Source organism: Oculina patagonica, chromosome 6, assembly GCF_052425735.1.
Source record: "Oculina patagonica isolate OP01 chromosome 6, crgOcupat, whole genome shotgun sequence".
In the NCBI taxonomy this organism is placed as follows: Eukaryota; Metazoa; Cnidaria; class Anthozoa; order Scleractinia; family Oculinidae; genus Oculina; species Oculina patagonica.
Window position 1 is genome coordinate 8206207 of NC_135763.1, and position 13240 is coordinate 8219446.

General features: G+C 40.0%; 2 protein-coding genes across 2 annotated transcripts in view; one reads left to right on the plus strand and one right to left on the minus strand.

The window, feature by feature from the left end:
- The window catches only part of LOC144656438 (intersectin-1-like), a 50846-nt gene that overhangs the window by 6013 nt on the left and 31593 nt on the right, over nucleotides 1-13240 (minus strand). The window contains exons 24-37 of the mRNA XM_078516659.1: nucleotides 12262-12323; nucleotides 11565-11630; nucleotides 10640-10746; nucleotides 9898-9970; nucleotides 8580-8687; nucleotides 7746-7844; nucleotides 7486-7569; nucleotides 7080-7163; nucleotides 6581-6652; nucleotides 5804-5950; nucleotides 5024-5072; nucleotides 4657-4729; nucleotides 4452-4534; nucleotides 4110-4193 (exon numbers count right to left, since the gene is read on the minus strand). Coding sequence (XP_078372785.1) covers nucleotides 4110-4193; nucleotides 4452-4534; nucleotides 4657-4729; nucleotides 5024-5072; nucleotides 5804-5950; nucleotides 6581-6652; nucleotides 7080-7163; nucleotides 7486-7569; nucleotides 7746-7844; nucleotides 8580-8687; nucleotides 9898-9970; nucleotides 10640-10746; nucleotides 11565-11630; nucleotides 12262-12323 — 1191 coding nt within the window. The remainder of the gene's footprint in view (nucleotides 1-4109; nucleotides 4194-4451; nucleotides 4535-4656; nucleotides 4730-5023; nucleotides 5073-5803; nucleotides 5951-6580; nucleotides 6653-7079; nucleotides 7164-7485; nucleotides 7570-7745; nucleotides 7845-8579; nucleotides 8688-9897; nucleotides 9971-10639; nucleotides 10747-11564; nucleotides 11631-12261; nucleotides 12324-13240) is intronic.
- LOC144656443 (neuropeptide Y receptor type 2-like) lies at nucleotides 386-3039 on the plus strand. Its single transcript, XM_078516664.1, has one exon. It carries the CDS (start codon nucleotides 464-466, stop codon nucleotides 1349-1351), a length of 888 nt encoding a protein of 295 aa, XP_078372790.1. The 5' UTR covers nucleotides 386-463; the 3' UTR covers nucleotides 1352-3039.

Genomic DNA, 13240 nt, shown 5'->3' on the forward strand with positions numbered 1-13240 from the left:
GCATCGCTTGACAAACCCTGTCAAGAGAAGCTCCGGAGGAAAGACAAAGGAAAAATACAAGGAAAAAGAGAAAGAGAAACGAAAAAAATGATAGAAGTACTAAGACAAACGATTTTTTCGAATTAAATGCGAGGAGGTGTTGGAAAACACATCAAGTACAGCAAAGAGGTTTTCAGCCACATTCACGATTAAAGAAAGACGTTAAGTCGAAACGAATCGACACTGCGAAATACTGCAACGACCAATTTAAACATCAACGGTTCCTTGACACTGTGGTGAAACTATCGTCCGATATCAGTGTTCCAGTACTTTCCAAGGTAATCGGGGTTTTTTTATTTTTTTTTTTTTGTCAATTTTTTTTTTTTTTTTTTAAAAAATAAAACTACAATTTGGAACTTCACTGAAACAACTGTGAAAGTGAACCGGATCTTACGTTACTTCAAACCAAACAGAACGCTTCACAATGCGGGCGGCCACAGATGATATCGTCCTGATTACTGCGTACACTATTGTGGTCCTAGTTGGTATCTGTGGCAACTCACTGGTCATAGAAGTGGTCCGAAAAAAGCGCTCGATGCACTCGACTATGAACTTCCTGCTCGTTAATCTCGCCATTGCGGACCTTTTAACTCTTCTCTGGTGTTTGCCGGGCACGATTCTTTCCTACACCGCACAGCCGAGCGGACGGTTAGGCAATTTTCTTTGTAAATTCATCACAACGCATAGCATTGCAGGCATCTGCATGATCGTGTCTGGGTTGACGTTAACATTAATCTCCGTGGAGAGGTACAAAGCCCTGGTCACCCCCATGGAAACGCGCTTTCGGCTCAGCAAAGAGAACGTCATTTACGCTATCGTGGGCATTTGGGTTTTCGCCACCGTCTATGTATGCCCACTGTTTATCTTCGGAGCATACGACGAGGGAAAACAGGAGTGCGTCACGGTGTGGCCTGCGTCTTCAGGAAAAGCGAACGCGTATTGGATTGTTCTCGCCTTAATTGTAATAACAGCTTTCGTTACGATGTTCATTTGCTATTTCAGCATAATCAAAGGATTGTATTTCACCAACACGATATGCGCGTCTAACGCGAATGCTGGTGCAGAAAACGATGCTATCTTCAAACGAAAAATCGTCAAGATGTTATTGATTGTAACATTCGTGTTTGTTCTTTGCTTCTTTCCCTACTCGATCGCCACCGCTACGGATATACCACAGAGCAGTGCGTTTTACAAGATCTCGTATTTTCTTGTGTACTGCAGTTCCAGTTTAAATCCTATCACCTATGCATTTGGAAGCACAAACTACCGAACTGCGTTCAAGGAAGTTTTAAAGAAGTTTCACATTTGCTAATTTCATTTTGGAGGCCTAATTAAGCAGTACTTTGTGTGACAGAAACAGTCCCTATGAGAAAAAACCCCACTGAACTGCTTTAGTTTCATTGTTATTCACGAATGCTACGAAGCTCAGTATAATTCTGCTCTGATATGCAGTACTTGTAACTGCAGTAGAATCCCGATTTCTCGAACGAGAAACCGCGGTTTCTTGATACTCTCGATTTCTCGAAGCAATTTTCGTTTCCCTCGGACGTTCGAGATATAGGAATTCTACTGTACAATTTCATCGAAGTTTGACATTTTGCCCATAACCTGAAGCCCTGCACATTTTTTGCATATTCAAGAAAACTACTTAGTTTTTTCTTATTCTAAAGTTTAGTCTAAGAAATAATTTTAAATCTATTATATAAACTCCAAATTTTTTTCCGGAGTAATGAAAGTTTTCGTTTGATGTCGCGTTTTAAACTCGTTTCTCGTTTTGAAGATAATTATATTAGGTTTTTCAAACGACTTTGTTACTTTTAGTGTGGAAAAATGACAGAAAACCTCATGTCATAAACCTTTTCATGTGTGTTACGTTATACCAGAATAAAAATAGACCGAAACAAAACAAACTCAGTATTAAAAAAACAATTTGATTGGACTACTTAAAAGGTTTCTTTAAGTAGCGATACGAGCTTAATTGTTTTTTTCTTTTCTGACAACCGGTTTTTGTTGTTAATTAGATATTTAATCACAACAAAGAATGTAGTATTTTCAATTTTTTCGTGTCGAAAACGGAGTTTTCCTGTAAAATACAAGATTTATTTTAAAGATTTCATCCTATTTATAGAAACGTCTCTTTTGCGGTCTCTGCCTTGTACAAAATAGATCCAAAAATTAAACACTGCAAGACACTGAAACAAAAAACTTTTTTAAAGAAATATCCGTTCATTAATAATTGCATTTAGAATTTTCACTTAAAACAATTATGAAAATGTTCAAAACGATCCAGTCATAACATCGGCTGTTAATGAAATTGTCTAGTATTATTACTCGAAAATGAGTTTTTCATTAAATTGAAAGACTAAAGCCACGTTTGTTGTCAACTTAGCGTGTTATTACAAAAAAGCTTTTCCGTTTTTCATTACTTTCATGAAAATTCGAAAGAAATTCTATTGAAGCTTAACGAACGATTCTTGTATGTTGCGAACAACGCATCCTTGTCATATTTTATGCTGAGCTAGAATAACGCTAAAATAAATCTAGTTCTATAGTTGGAATGTTAAAAACTATTTGCTAGAAAAAGAAAAACAAGATAAATAAAACAAGCCAGTTTTAGTTATATGCGTTTGTCCTCTCAATGCGTGCGGCTGACTTATGTCATAACATTGTCACGTAAAAACATTGTAAGTAACCTCGTTAACCGCTCTCTTGTTTATTTAAAAACTTATCGACTTGAATACAAAGGAATAAGTTGTTAGTGTGAAGTAGGAAGCATTTTCATTCACGTACATTATTAAGGCTTTTGTTTCCTGCTCTTAGTTTGTTATTTCATGTAGTTTAATAGTATGCAAATCACGTTCACAAGCCGGTGAAAGATATCCTTCAAGGGTGCAACGTTGTCGTAGCTTTTGAGCTACCCAGCTGTTATTTCCGTGGGGAAAACATCACACACACATAGTTGGTTGATAGGCATGAAAGCGAGGCTTACAAAACATTGGGTAAAAACATGAAAGCGAGGCGATTTGAGTGTAAGAAAATAAATACGGGGCATTTAGGTTAAAGACGTGGAAACGAGGTATTTCAGTCCATATATTCATTACAAACCAACTACTACAAACTTGATGAATTTGACATTGCTGATCCTAGCAGTATGCAAGACGCGTGTTACTTATCAACCTAGTAAAATGGCCCAGCTCACAACGAGTCTCTCGTAGCTCAGTTGATTAGAGCGCCCAACCGGTATCTGGGAGGCCATGGGTTCGATTCCCGTCGGGGACTCAGAATTTTTCTTTGTCCCATGCTCGAGTCATGTTGAACACTTCATCTTCATTATTTATTACCGAGCTGAAAATTTACCATCTTTATTATTTACTACAAACTTGATGAATTCGACATTGCTGATCCTAGCAGTATGCAGGACGCGTGTCGCTTATCAACCTAGTAAAATGGCCCAGCTCACAACGAGTCTCTCGTAGCTCAGTTGGTTAGAGCGCCCAACCGGTATCTGGGAGGCCATGGGTTCGATTCCCGTCGGGGACTCAGAATTTTTCTTTGTCCCATGCTTGAGTCATGTTGAACAATTCATCTTCATTATTTATTACCGAGCTGAAAATTTACCATCTTTATTATTTACTCCAAATGTCATTTCTACAGCAACAGATATGGCCACCGCTCGCGAGGTCAGGTGCATCCTTTAACAAAACTACAATACGGACTCATAAACTCGTTTATCGTGTGGTAACCATGACAAATAAGTGAAGTCGTTATCTTCTTAGCTGAAGATCAGGATTTGGCTTGCGTGAATTTTCCCGCGCTTAGCACCGGTTACATGTTTTCCCGCGCTAAGCACCGGTTTAATGTTTTCCCGCGCTTGGCATCGGTTTCATGTTTTCCCGCGCTTGGAATTGGTTCCAATGTTTTCCCGCGCTTGGCGCAAGTTACATGTTTTCCCGGGCTTCGCACCAGTTACCTGATTTTTGTTTCAAGTTTTGATTGCTCGGTTACAGCCGCTAGCATACTGCTCTACAAGTGGAAATCCTAGACTACATCATGTTTTTTGAACGACTTACCATTTGGATCAGAAGCTATCAAGTCAACGCCCTCAATCAATGTGACTTTGAGTTTCCCAATGCCGTTGGTCCGGAAAGAACGCGCTAATGAAAAAGAAACGTGATGTCCATGAAAAACAAGAATGTAACAAAACTTCAAAGTTTGTTCTTATCGAAGTACTCAGAAGAGCTTGTAAAAAATTTGCATTAACCTCTAAAAGAGACCAATCTGGGCGTGGCTCAAGCTTTTTGACCAAAAGAAAAACGGGACCACCCAATCCGGGGTCCAGCGCACTGTTGCCAAACTTTCACGAAAAACTGAGGACAAAACAAACAAACAAGAAAGCGAAACACCAAACTAACCTCTGTAAGCCTTCTGTCTTGATTCACGTTCTGTCTCAATGTACGTCTGTGATGCTTTCTCGATCAACTCCATCCATCGATTTCTATGAAATAGACGCAAACTCAACTTAGTTAATCACTAAAGCGATACTTCTTGACGAGCCAAAAGAACGTCAGCGTAGGAGGGTCACACACAAACGGCTACTGATGTACGAGCTATAATTACCTTTCAGATTTCGATTCTGCTCGGAAGGAGTAAGTCTGATCTATGTGCGATACATGGAACACGTATTCATCAGCTGAGAAAACAAAAGAAAATATCGTCAATAATCAGGAAAATTGTCGTATCTCATTATGGTAGGCGTGAAGCACGCAAAGGAAATGCGAAGTAAGAGGAAGAACCAAAGACACTTCAATTTTTTGCTTACATGATGACCTAAGTTCCCGAGAGTATTGTTTGCTCGACAAATAGCAAGATTCATAAGAAAACAAGAACGACTAATGCTGGCGAGAATGGACATATACTGACATACTCTGCAACTCAGTGTTGTAAAAACTGACTATGCGACAAGCCTTACGTGATACAAACGTACTATTCATTTCCGGATTTCTCTTGACGATGACTTCATTCAGGATGATAGGCTGAAACAAAGAGAAAAGACATCAAGTTTATTCGATGTAAGTCTTAAATAAATGCCTAGTAGCAACTAATCGGCAGCCCAGTAAATATCTTTACTAAGTGCCTGACTGCAAATTAACAAGAGCTACAGGATAGTGAGCTACGAAGTCCATGAAAATTCATTTTAACTAGAGGTATATCCAGCCTGGGGGAAAGCCGAATCTGCGGGAAAACTTGCTAAAGCCCGATACGAGAGACTAGGCTCGCGAGTCAAGTCATCCAAGACGGCACGGCACGTCACGCGAGGCGAACGCAAGTTGCACGCCAATGGAAAAAAGTAACAGGTCTTTTTCTTTCTTTCCTCGCTTCCACGTGTCTCGAGCCTTGCCTTACGCTCTAAAACGATTCTTCCAAATGGCGCTTTCAGATTGTTATCAAAAATCGTGCTGTAAGAACTCATAGGCGGCGGAGCAAGGGGGTGGGGGGGACAGGGGGGCTGTAGCCCCCTCAAACAAAAATTGGGGGGGGGGGGCTCAGCCCCCTACGTTTTGGTGCCGAAAATATCGTGATCAAAGCGTAAAATCAGTTTTGTCATATTGCCTTCGAACAACAATCGGAGAATCTTCGGAAATCTTCGCCGGGTCTAGAAACTGCTTAGAAAACAAAAAAACACCGCCGCTGGAACTGAAGGAAAGTGTCACATCATTGAGTGAAACAGGATGCACGTAAATGTTGCTAAAGACTGCCCGCTTACCTTTCTGTAAATGTCGTACATGACGTCTTGTTCGTTAGACTCAAATCCAATCTTCTTAGACAGACTTCCGGTAATGGAGCTTCGCGGTCGCGTTAACATGAGGAAATCATTAAACAGAAAAGCTTTAAGCTCCTTTCCACTCTTCACCTGAAATGAATACAGAAAGAAATTCACTAACAAAGGAAGACTGGGAGACGTGTCTCTCAATGTTTGGTAAAAATATTCGAAAATCAATCGCGAATCCCAGACTTAGAAAAAATCTATTCTTATACGGATAAGTAATTTAAAAAAAAAATAAAAATATAATAACAGTTCTTAGCACGCACTTTACATACGTCTCAGTGCGTTTACATTTGAAATTTAAAAGTAAAAATATAAAAACCCGATTTAAATTTTGCGCGGCATCATTGTTCAATTTGCAGTCTACAATTTACGGTTTAGAACACAAAGTGACCAATCATAGCGTACGAAAGTGCTTTATGATATAATAAGAATAGCACGAGTTTTCGTATCATTATTTATATGCGCTTTCTTTGCGTTTGTCATTAAGAGAAACGAAAAATGCTCGGCCGGTCCATAACTTACGTTACGAACCTCGCACGCGAGTAATAAAGAAGTATTTTAACACATGCTGAGGCAATAACAAAGGCAGTCCATGATAAGAGCTAAGGTGGATCATTCTCTATCTGATGATCTTCCTTATTCTTGTCACAAGTATGCTTAACATTGTATTGATATGGAGAGGAGAAATTTGATGTTGATCACAAAGAATTTTACCTTCCAAAGTGTTCCGGAGTGTAAGAGTTTTCGCGGTCCCAGGCAGTTTGTCGTGGAGTTAAAAAACAATCGCTATCAAACAAGGACAAAAGATAACCTATTACTAAAAGGGGACAACAAAACTCCGTTACGCAGGGTGTCAATTATGTTAATAAACAACATAAAGCTGGTAAAAACAGTTTAAACATAGCTCGCCTACGAATACAGGCTTACAGCGTTTAAATTACCCGGGCGAAGTCTACCAAATGCTCTACCCAAGGGTTTTACAGGTATATTTTTCACGCGCGTGGATCAGCCGGAGAGCAAGCATACAATCTCGACTTTACCAGGGTCCGAAGCCGCGCAAGAAAATCCTCCCAGCACCCAGACTGGAGAGAGACGAGAAAAAAAAAATCTTTTTCTTGAAGCTAGGAACACACGTTGAGCAGTTTTTAATCTGTCGATCCGTTAACGCCCGAGAAGACTGCAAATGTCAGGCCACATGACCTAGAATACAAACCTCTCCAATACTTTCCAGGTTCACATGATTTTGTAGCCATTCTAGACGATCCGTGTTTTCTTGCGATCGAACACCTTCATTGACCTGCGGAAAAAGGTGTGTACATGATATTTTTTTAAAAAAAGTAACCCTTTAGCAGTTCTTTTCTCTAGTTACAAGTAAAACTTTTACTTGACAAATTAATGACAGCTTGCGCCTCACCTTTCCAGACAGAAAGGGCAAGAAAATGTGGCAGAGATAGAGGGCTAGGGGAGGGAGGGAGGGGAGAGGGAGGGTGGGAAGGAGGAAGAAAGGGTGGAAGGGAGGGGGAAAGGGGGAAGGGGGGGGGGGGGGGGAGGGGGGGGGGGAGGGAGGGGGAGGGGGAGCGGAGTGAGGGAGGTAAAAGAAAAGCCTGCTATTTACTCACCTGCTGGCAGAGGTCTTCAGCCTTTTCAAGTGCAGTTTCTAAATTAATTCTGTCAAAATGATTTTCGGGCGTAAATTTTAAAATCTGACGAGAAATAAAGAAAAAGAAAACAATTTTTAAACAAAAAGGTATATACACACTCAAGTGCCATAAATAAGCACTTTTACACCAAAATACAGCGAAAGCAAACGTCGACAAAACCTGCACTGTGGAAAAGGATGGTTTAATAATCCTCTTAGTAGCGACTGGAGTTTACTTACCTCTCTTATCAGTAGAGGGTATTTACAAATTCTTTGCAGAGGCTTCAACAGAAAGCTACTCAAAGCAAGACCCTTCGCTCGAGGATCCGCAACACAGTTCTAGAAAAATTAATGAAAAACAGTCTCGAATGAGACTTGAAGCTTGCTATGGCATTCGTCAATGCATTTTATAAGGGGAACCCAGCGCTATATATATAGGATGGAATATTGCCATCGTTGTTCGCCAATCACAGGAGTCACCGAGACAGTCCTACAAACATCATGTATAATGATACAAGTAAAATTACAAACTCAAAGAAGCCTAGGATAGCAGCCAAGTCAATCTTCAGGAACGCGGAAGCTTTCTGATCAGTAAAATATTTCCTGTATAAGCTGCGCTTAAAACTGGCAACTGGTGCCTTCTTCCTGATGCTGTAAGGGCCTAGACTGTCCACAGCCTCTCGATTTTGCTTGCGTCCAGTTCTTTCGCCGTTCTCGCCGCGCGCTCATCGATCGAAAAAACACGAAAAAATAGAGGGCTGTGGACAGTCTATAAGGGCCATAAATGGCAATATTTATAAGGGCCATGAATGGCACTATTTATTACAGTTAAACCCGGTTTATTAGTGTAAGTAAAATGAGACCAAACGTATTTAAGGAGTGAACAAAAGATCAAGATTAGTCCATTTTACTCATCAAAACCCTCGGCAATTAGGTAAAACGCGACTGAAAGATGCGCAAATGAAGTACCGAGCAAACGTTTTCCCGGATTGCCAACAATCAGAAATGGCGAACTGTGCGATTAAGAAGTACCAGGTTTTAATTCCTGGGCCCGGGTGGAAGTTTTTTTTTTACCTTCTCTAGTTGTTTAAATTCTGGGTTGGTTTCGATCTTGTTTTGTATCAGCTGACAAGCTTTCAACTGACAGCTGCAGAACCTGACGTACGGTGTTAGACGGGGTAACTGAAAAGTACAACAAAGAGGACATTAATGTCTAACGAGGGAACCTCCACTCTTACGACAAGTTAACGTTGAATTGTCTGAATTAATTTCTAAATTTCAAATTTTACAGGACAAGGGAGAAATCACACTTAAAAGTGACCAAAAAAGGAAAAAAATATTTTGGCTTTAAAATTTCCCGCGCGCCGCCATTGTAGATTTGATGACGTGTAATGGTTGCCCAATTGTTTCACACAATAGATCATCTGCTTTCCAACAACACCGGCAACCATTACACGTCATATCGTAAAGAGCAGGGCACGAAGTTCCCGGTGTTGTGGTCTGGTCTTTGCCCATTGTGGCGTTGTACTGTTGAAATGCTCGGAGATATTAGCTATATTAAAAGCTACTCTACAATCCGAGGGTAAATAAAGTATTCACTATTCACTATTCACTAAAAATCCAAATAGCGGCGCGTGGGAAATTTAAAAGCGATAATTTTCCACTTTTTGTTGCTATTAAATGCTATTTCTCGCTTATCCTGTAAAATTTGGAATTGAAGCATTATTTCAAACCGGCCGTTCCCTTTAATGATATCTAGTAGTAGTTGAGGCAAATCCCAGTGTTACTAAATCAGACCCAGTTACCGTATTTATTCGATTAAGCGCCCAACCTCGAATAAGCGCCTACCCTGAAGGTAGGAAAAGTTAATAAGCGCCCAGCCTCGAATAAGCGCCCACCCCCACCCCCCTAAAAAAAAGGGCACAAGAGGAATTTTGATTATTATTGAAGTTGAGCTTGAAATTGACTAAGTACAACTAATGGTGGATTGGCGAAACGGCGTGAAAAAAATTAGAGACAATGATGAACGGCCTGCGTAACGTGTACGCAAGCCGTTCATACATGTCCTTTTACGCACGTAAAAATTACGCGTCAGTGGAAATCCACCTTTAGAGGCTACCCCGAAGGCCGAGTTTTTTTAGTCTTTTTACTGAAACTTTTAATGAACAGTTAAAATTCAGTTTTGGTACATCTTCACGTTTAGTTATTATACCTTGTTTTCTTGCAAAATAAACGTACTTGTTGCTAAAAATGGTGAAAACTTAATAAGCGCCCAGCCTCGAATAAGCGCCCACCTCGAATAAGCGCCCACTCTCAAGGTCCAAAAATTTAATAAGCGCCCAGGGCGCTTAATCGAATAAATACGGTATGAGACATTTGTAAGATATCTTACCATTTCACAGAGGATGTCACCAATCACGGTGATAGCATTGCTGCTCCTCATTTTCTTACGAATCAGAAACGCCCTGAAAAATAAAACACGTACATAAGTGAATAAGTACAAAAACATTATCACGTCATCATAATATAATGGTCTTAAATGGAACTTGCTTACTGTTAGATTGCTAAAAAAAATATAAGTTGGATGAGCTCCGATTTACACCAGTTCCATGCGCAAGTCATAGCCATATGGGTTCAATTGCCGTTGAAACAAAACAAAAAAAATGTTCTAGGCATGCTTTTTAAATTTGCAGCCATTTTATACGTTGATTTAATACTGGAATGTTAGATAAGATAAGATTTTATTTTTCCATGGTTTTTTTTTTTTTTTTTTTATTTTTTTTTTTTTATTGCCCTAACAAACAAGTAATGTTTTCGCAAGAGTAAAGGAAGCACGAAGTATATGAAGGGGAAAATGGAGACGGATTATTAAAGAACGACAAACTTAAAAAATTCAAGCTACGATATTCAACCCACGCAATCGCCGGGCGACGTTGCTCCCTTATGGTGGATTTCCACTGACGCGTAATTTTTTACGTGCGTGAAAAAAATTAGAGACAATGTATGAACGACTTGCGTAAACGTGTACGCAAACCGTTCATACATTGTCTCGAATTTTTCACGCACGTAAACGCACGTAAAAAATTACGCGTCAGTGGAAATCCACCTTTAGTGATATACTTCAAGTCACGTACTTGAGCAGTCTCATGTTGCACCAGATGAGCTCTTTCCAGTTGATAAACACAGTACTAAGTTCCTGGTCAGTCAGCAAACCAGACTCCGCAAGAGGATTGTAGAACACCTAAAGAATAAAACAAGGCTTTTTACCCTCGGGGTCTGATTGCTCGAAAGCTGATTCAAGCAAATCCAGGATTAGAGGATTTTTTGATTGAGTGTCGAACGGAATTCCTTTGGTTTTTCTTCACTACGCTTTGAGATTGGTTTAAAATCGCTTCTTTCTCGACCAATCAGAAGCCGAGTAAACTAACCAAAACCAATCGTGACTCGCTCACTCACGTTTTCCCGCGCTTCGCGGCGGCTACATGTATTCGCTTTGAGTTTTGATTGGTTCACTAGATTGCCTGTGTCCTTTGTGATTGGCTTAAGTGGTTACTTTTGTTTTGCTTTTACGACACTCAAACGAAAACCGCTCTAAAAGTTAATCGAGGTTTTATTTTTCCTTGCATAAGAGTGTTTTCCACCGCTACTGTTTTGTAAAGTTTGAGATAATGTCAAAGTCAAAACTGATAGGCAGAAATATACACAGAAAACCTCACTAAAGAGTGATGAAATCACGCGCTATCCTGGACTACCTTACTTGTGTTTGAACAAAACTAACTAAGAAGGCCATAAGCAATAAAAGGAGTAGATCATCTCGGGAAAGAGTCTTGATTTGAAACCAAGTTCTCGCAACGAGAACTACGAAAAACGCATAGAAACCGGAAAGAGGAATTTTCATTCTGATCAAAAGGGTCAGACACTAGACTGGGAAGACGTCATTTCACTGGAATATATGCGATTCTATGCCAAAGAAGCAAGCCAGATACAAGCGCACACTTTACTTAAAATCTGCCAGGAGCTGAATTTTTGAAACTACGATCATTTGAGTCATGTACTCACTTCTAATGTGGCACTGAGGTCATCCATATAGGTTTGCTCCGTGTTGATCAACTCGTATATAACATTCTGAAGCGAAAGAGAGAATGAAAATTAGTAAAAATTAACAGAAAAAATCCACGGATGCACCTGTGAGGTGCGGTAACCAAATGTTTAGGGTGTTAGACTGCGGATCGAGAGATCTGGGCTCTGGCCCCCCCGGCCCCCGGCCGGGGTCATAGTGTTGTGTTCTCAGGCAGCACACTGACTTTACTCTCACAGCGAATCTCTCCACCAAGGAGAATGAGCAGGTACCAGCTAAGTGCTAAAGGTAATCTGACAAAATGACCGGGGGTAACCTGGCTACAATGCACTGGCATCCATATATCCGGGGGGAGTAGCATACTCCTAGTTGATTCATGCTTGCAAAGACCATCAGGCTACTTCGATCAAACCAGAGTTTATTTTTATTATTATTTTTTAAAGTGTATCGTTGGAAATCCGTCGTAATCTTTCTCAGCCGTAAACATTCTTGTTTATTTTTGGTTTATTATTACTTCTTAGGTGATTTCCCCTTTGAAAACAATTATTTTGAGGTTTCCTTCAATTTGAAAGTAATTTTGGACATCACAAAAACAACTTTAAAATATTGAAACTACAACAAATCATTATGAAGTTAGGAATTCAAAATCTCGTCAAGAGCAGAGAGGTGCTACATTACCTGTCTTTGCCGCTCTGTTGTTGACATCGATGCTAAAACCTTTGCATCAAACGATCCAGTCCCTAAAGACAAAATTCCATATCACATATTAATCGAGCAAGCGGTCAGTTTCATAAGTACCCTGCAAACAGTTGGTTTCTTCTACGGCGAACGCTATGCTAAGAACGAGCGTACCGTTCGGCGTGGGATGAAGCGCTCAGGCCATAGATCGACGGGAAAAAAGAGGATCCGTATTTTTCAGTACGGGCCGAGAAAAAAGAGGTTGTAAGATGTTTATTACATCTCTCGTCCCGGAGAAAGGAAAAAGTTAAAGCAAACGCGCGGAGAGCGGGCAATGTTGAAAGAAATGAAAACGAAATGAATGCTGCCGCTGATGCAGGATTAGCTAAATCGTGCTTTGAACAACCGGCCCCTGAAGTCAAAATTAAAAAAGTATATATCATATAAATAAAATTAAGAGCTTGGAAATATATAATATTTAGAAATTGGGATTGAAATTTCTAATAGGTACACCCAAATCAGTATTGATACGCTTTACACGATTTAATTCACCATTTCTAAAATAAACCGCTAAAAGAAGATCTTTGGATTGTGCAAAACAGCAAAAATATGTACGTTTATGTCCCATTTCTACTCAATTGTACACGAAGCCTAAAAATTTTCTTCACAGAAAATTGACGGTTAAATTGAATGAAGAGTTCTCGTAACGGAGTATTACGTACCATGACTAGTATTTTGTTTGTTTTGATTGTGTCCTCCTTGAATAACAACGACCTTTTTCTTCGGACGAAACTGGTTTTTCAGGTTTCGCAAGCTTTTGCGACAAGCTTTCGCCACACGCTTCCGAATTCGAAGAGGAGATTCCCCGAGCGTAAATCCCATCACGCTAAATAACGCTAAATAACGCAGTGTTACAAGATGCACGACTCTGCAGATCTGAAAACGGCGCGAATTCACGAGCGCTTAAGGCTTTGCCGAA

Excerpts from the sequence above, each read along its gene's own strand:
- LOC144656443 (XM_078516664.1), top strand. The coding sequence starts at position 464 with ATGCGGGCGGCCACAGATGATATCGTCCTGATTACTGCGTACACTATT.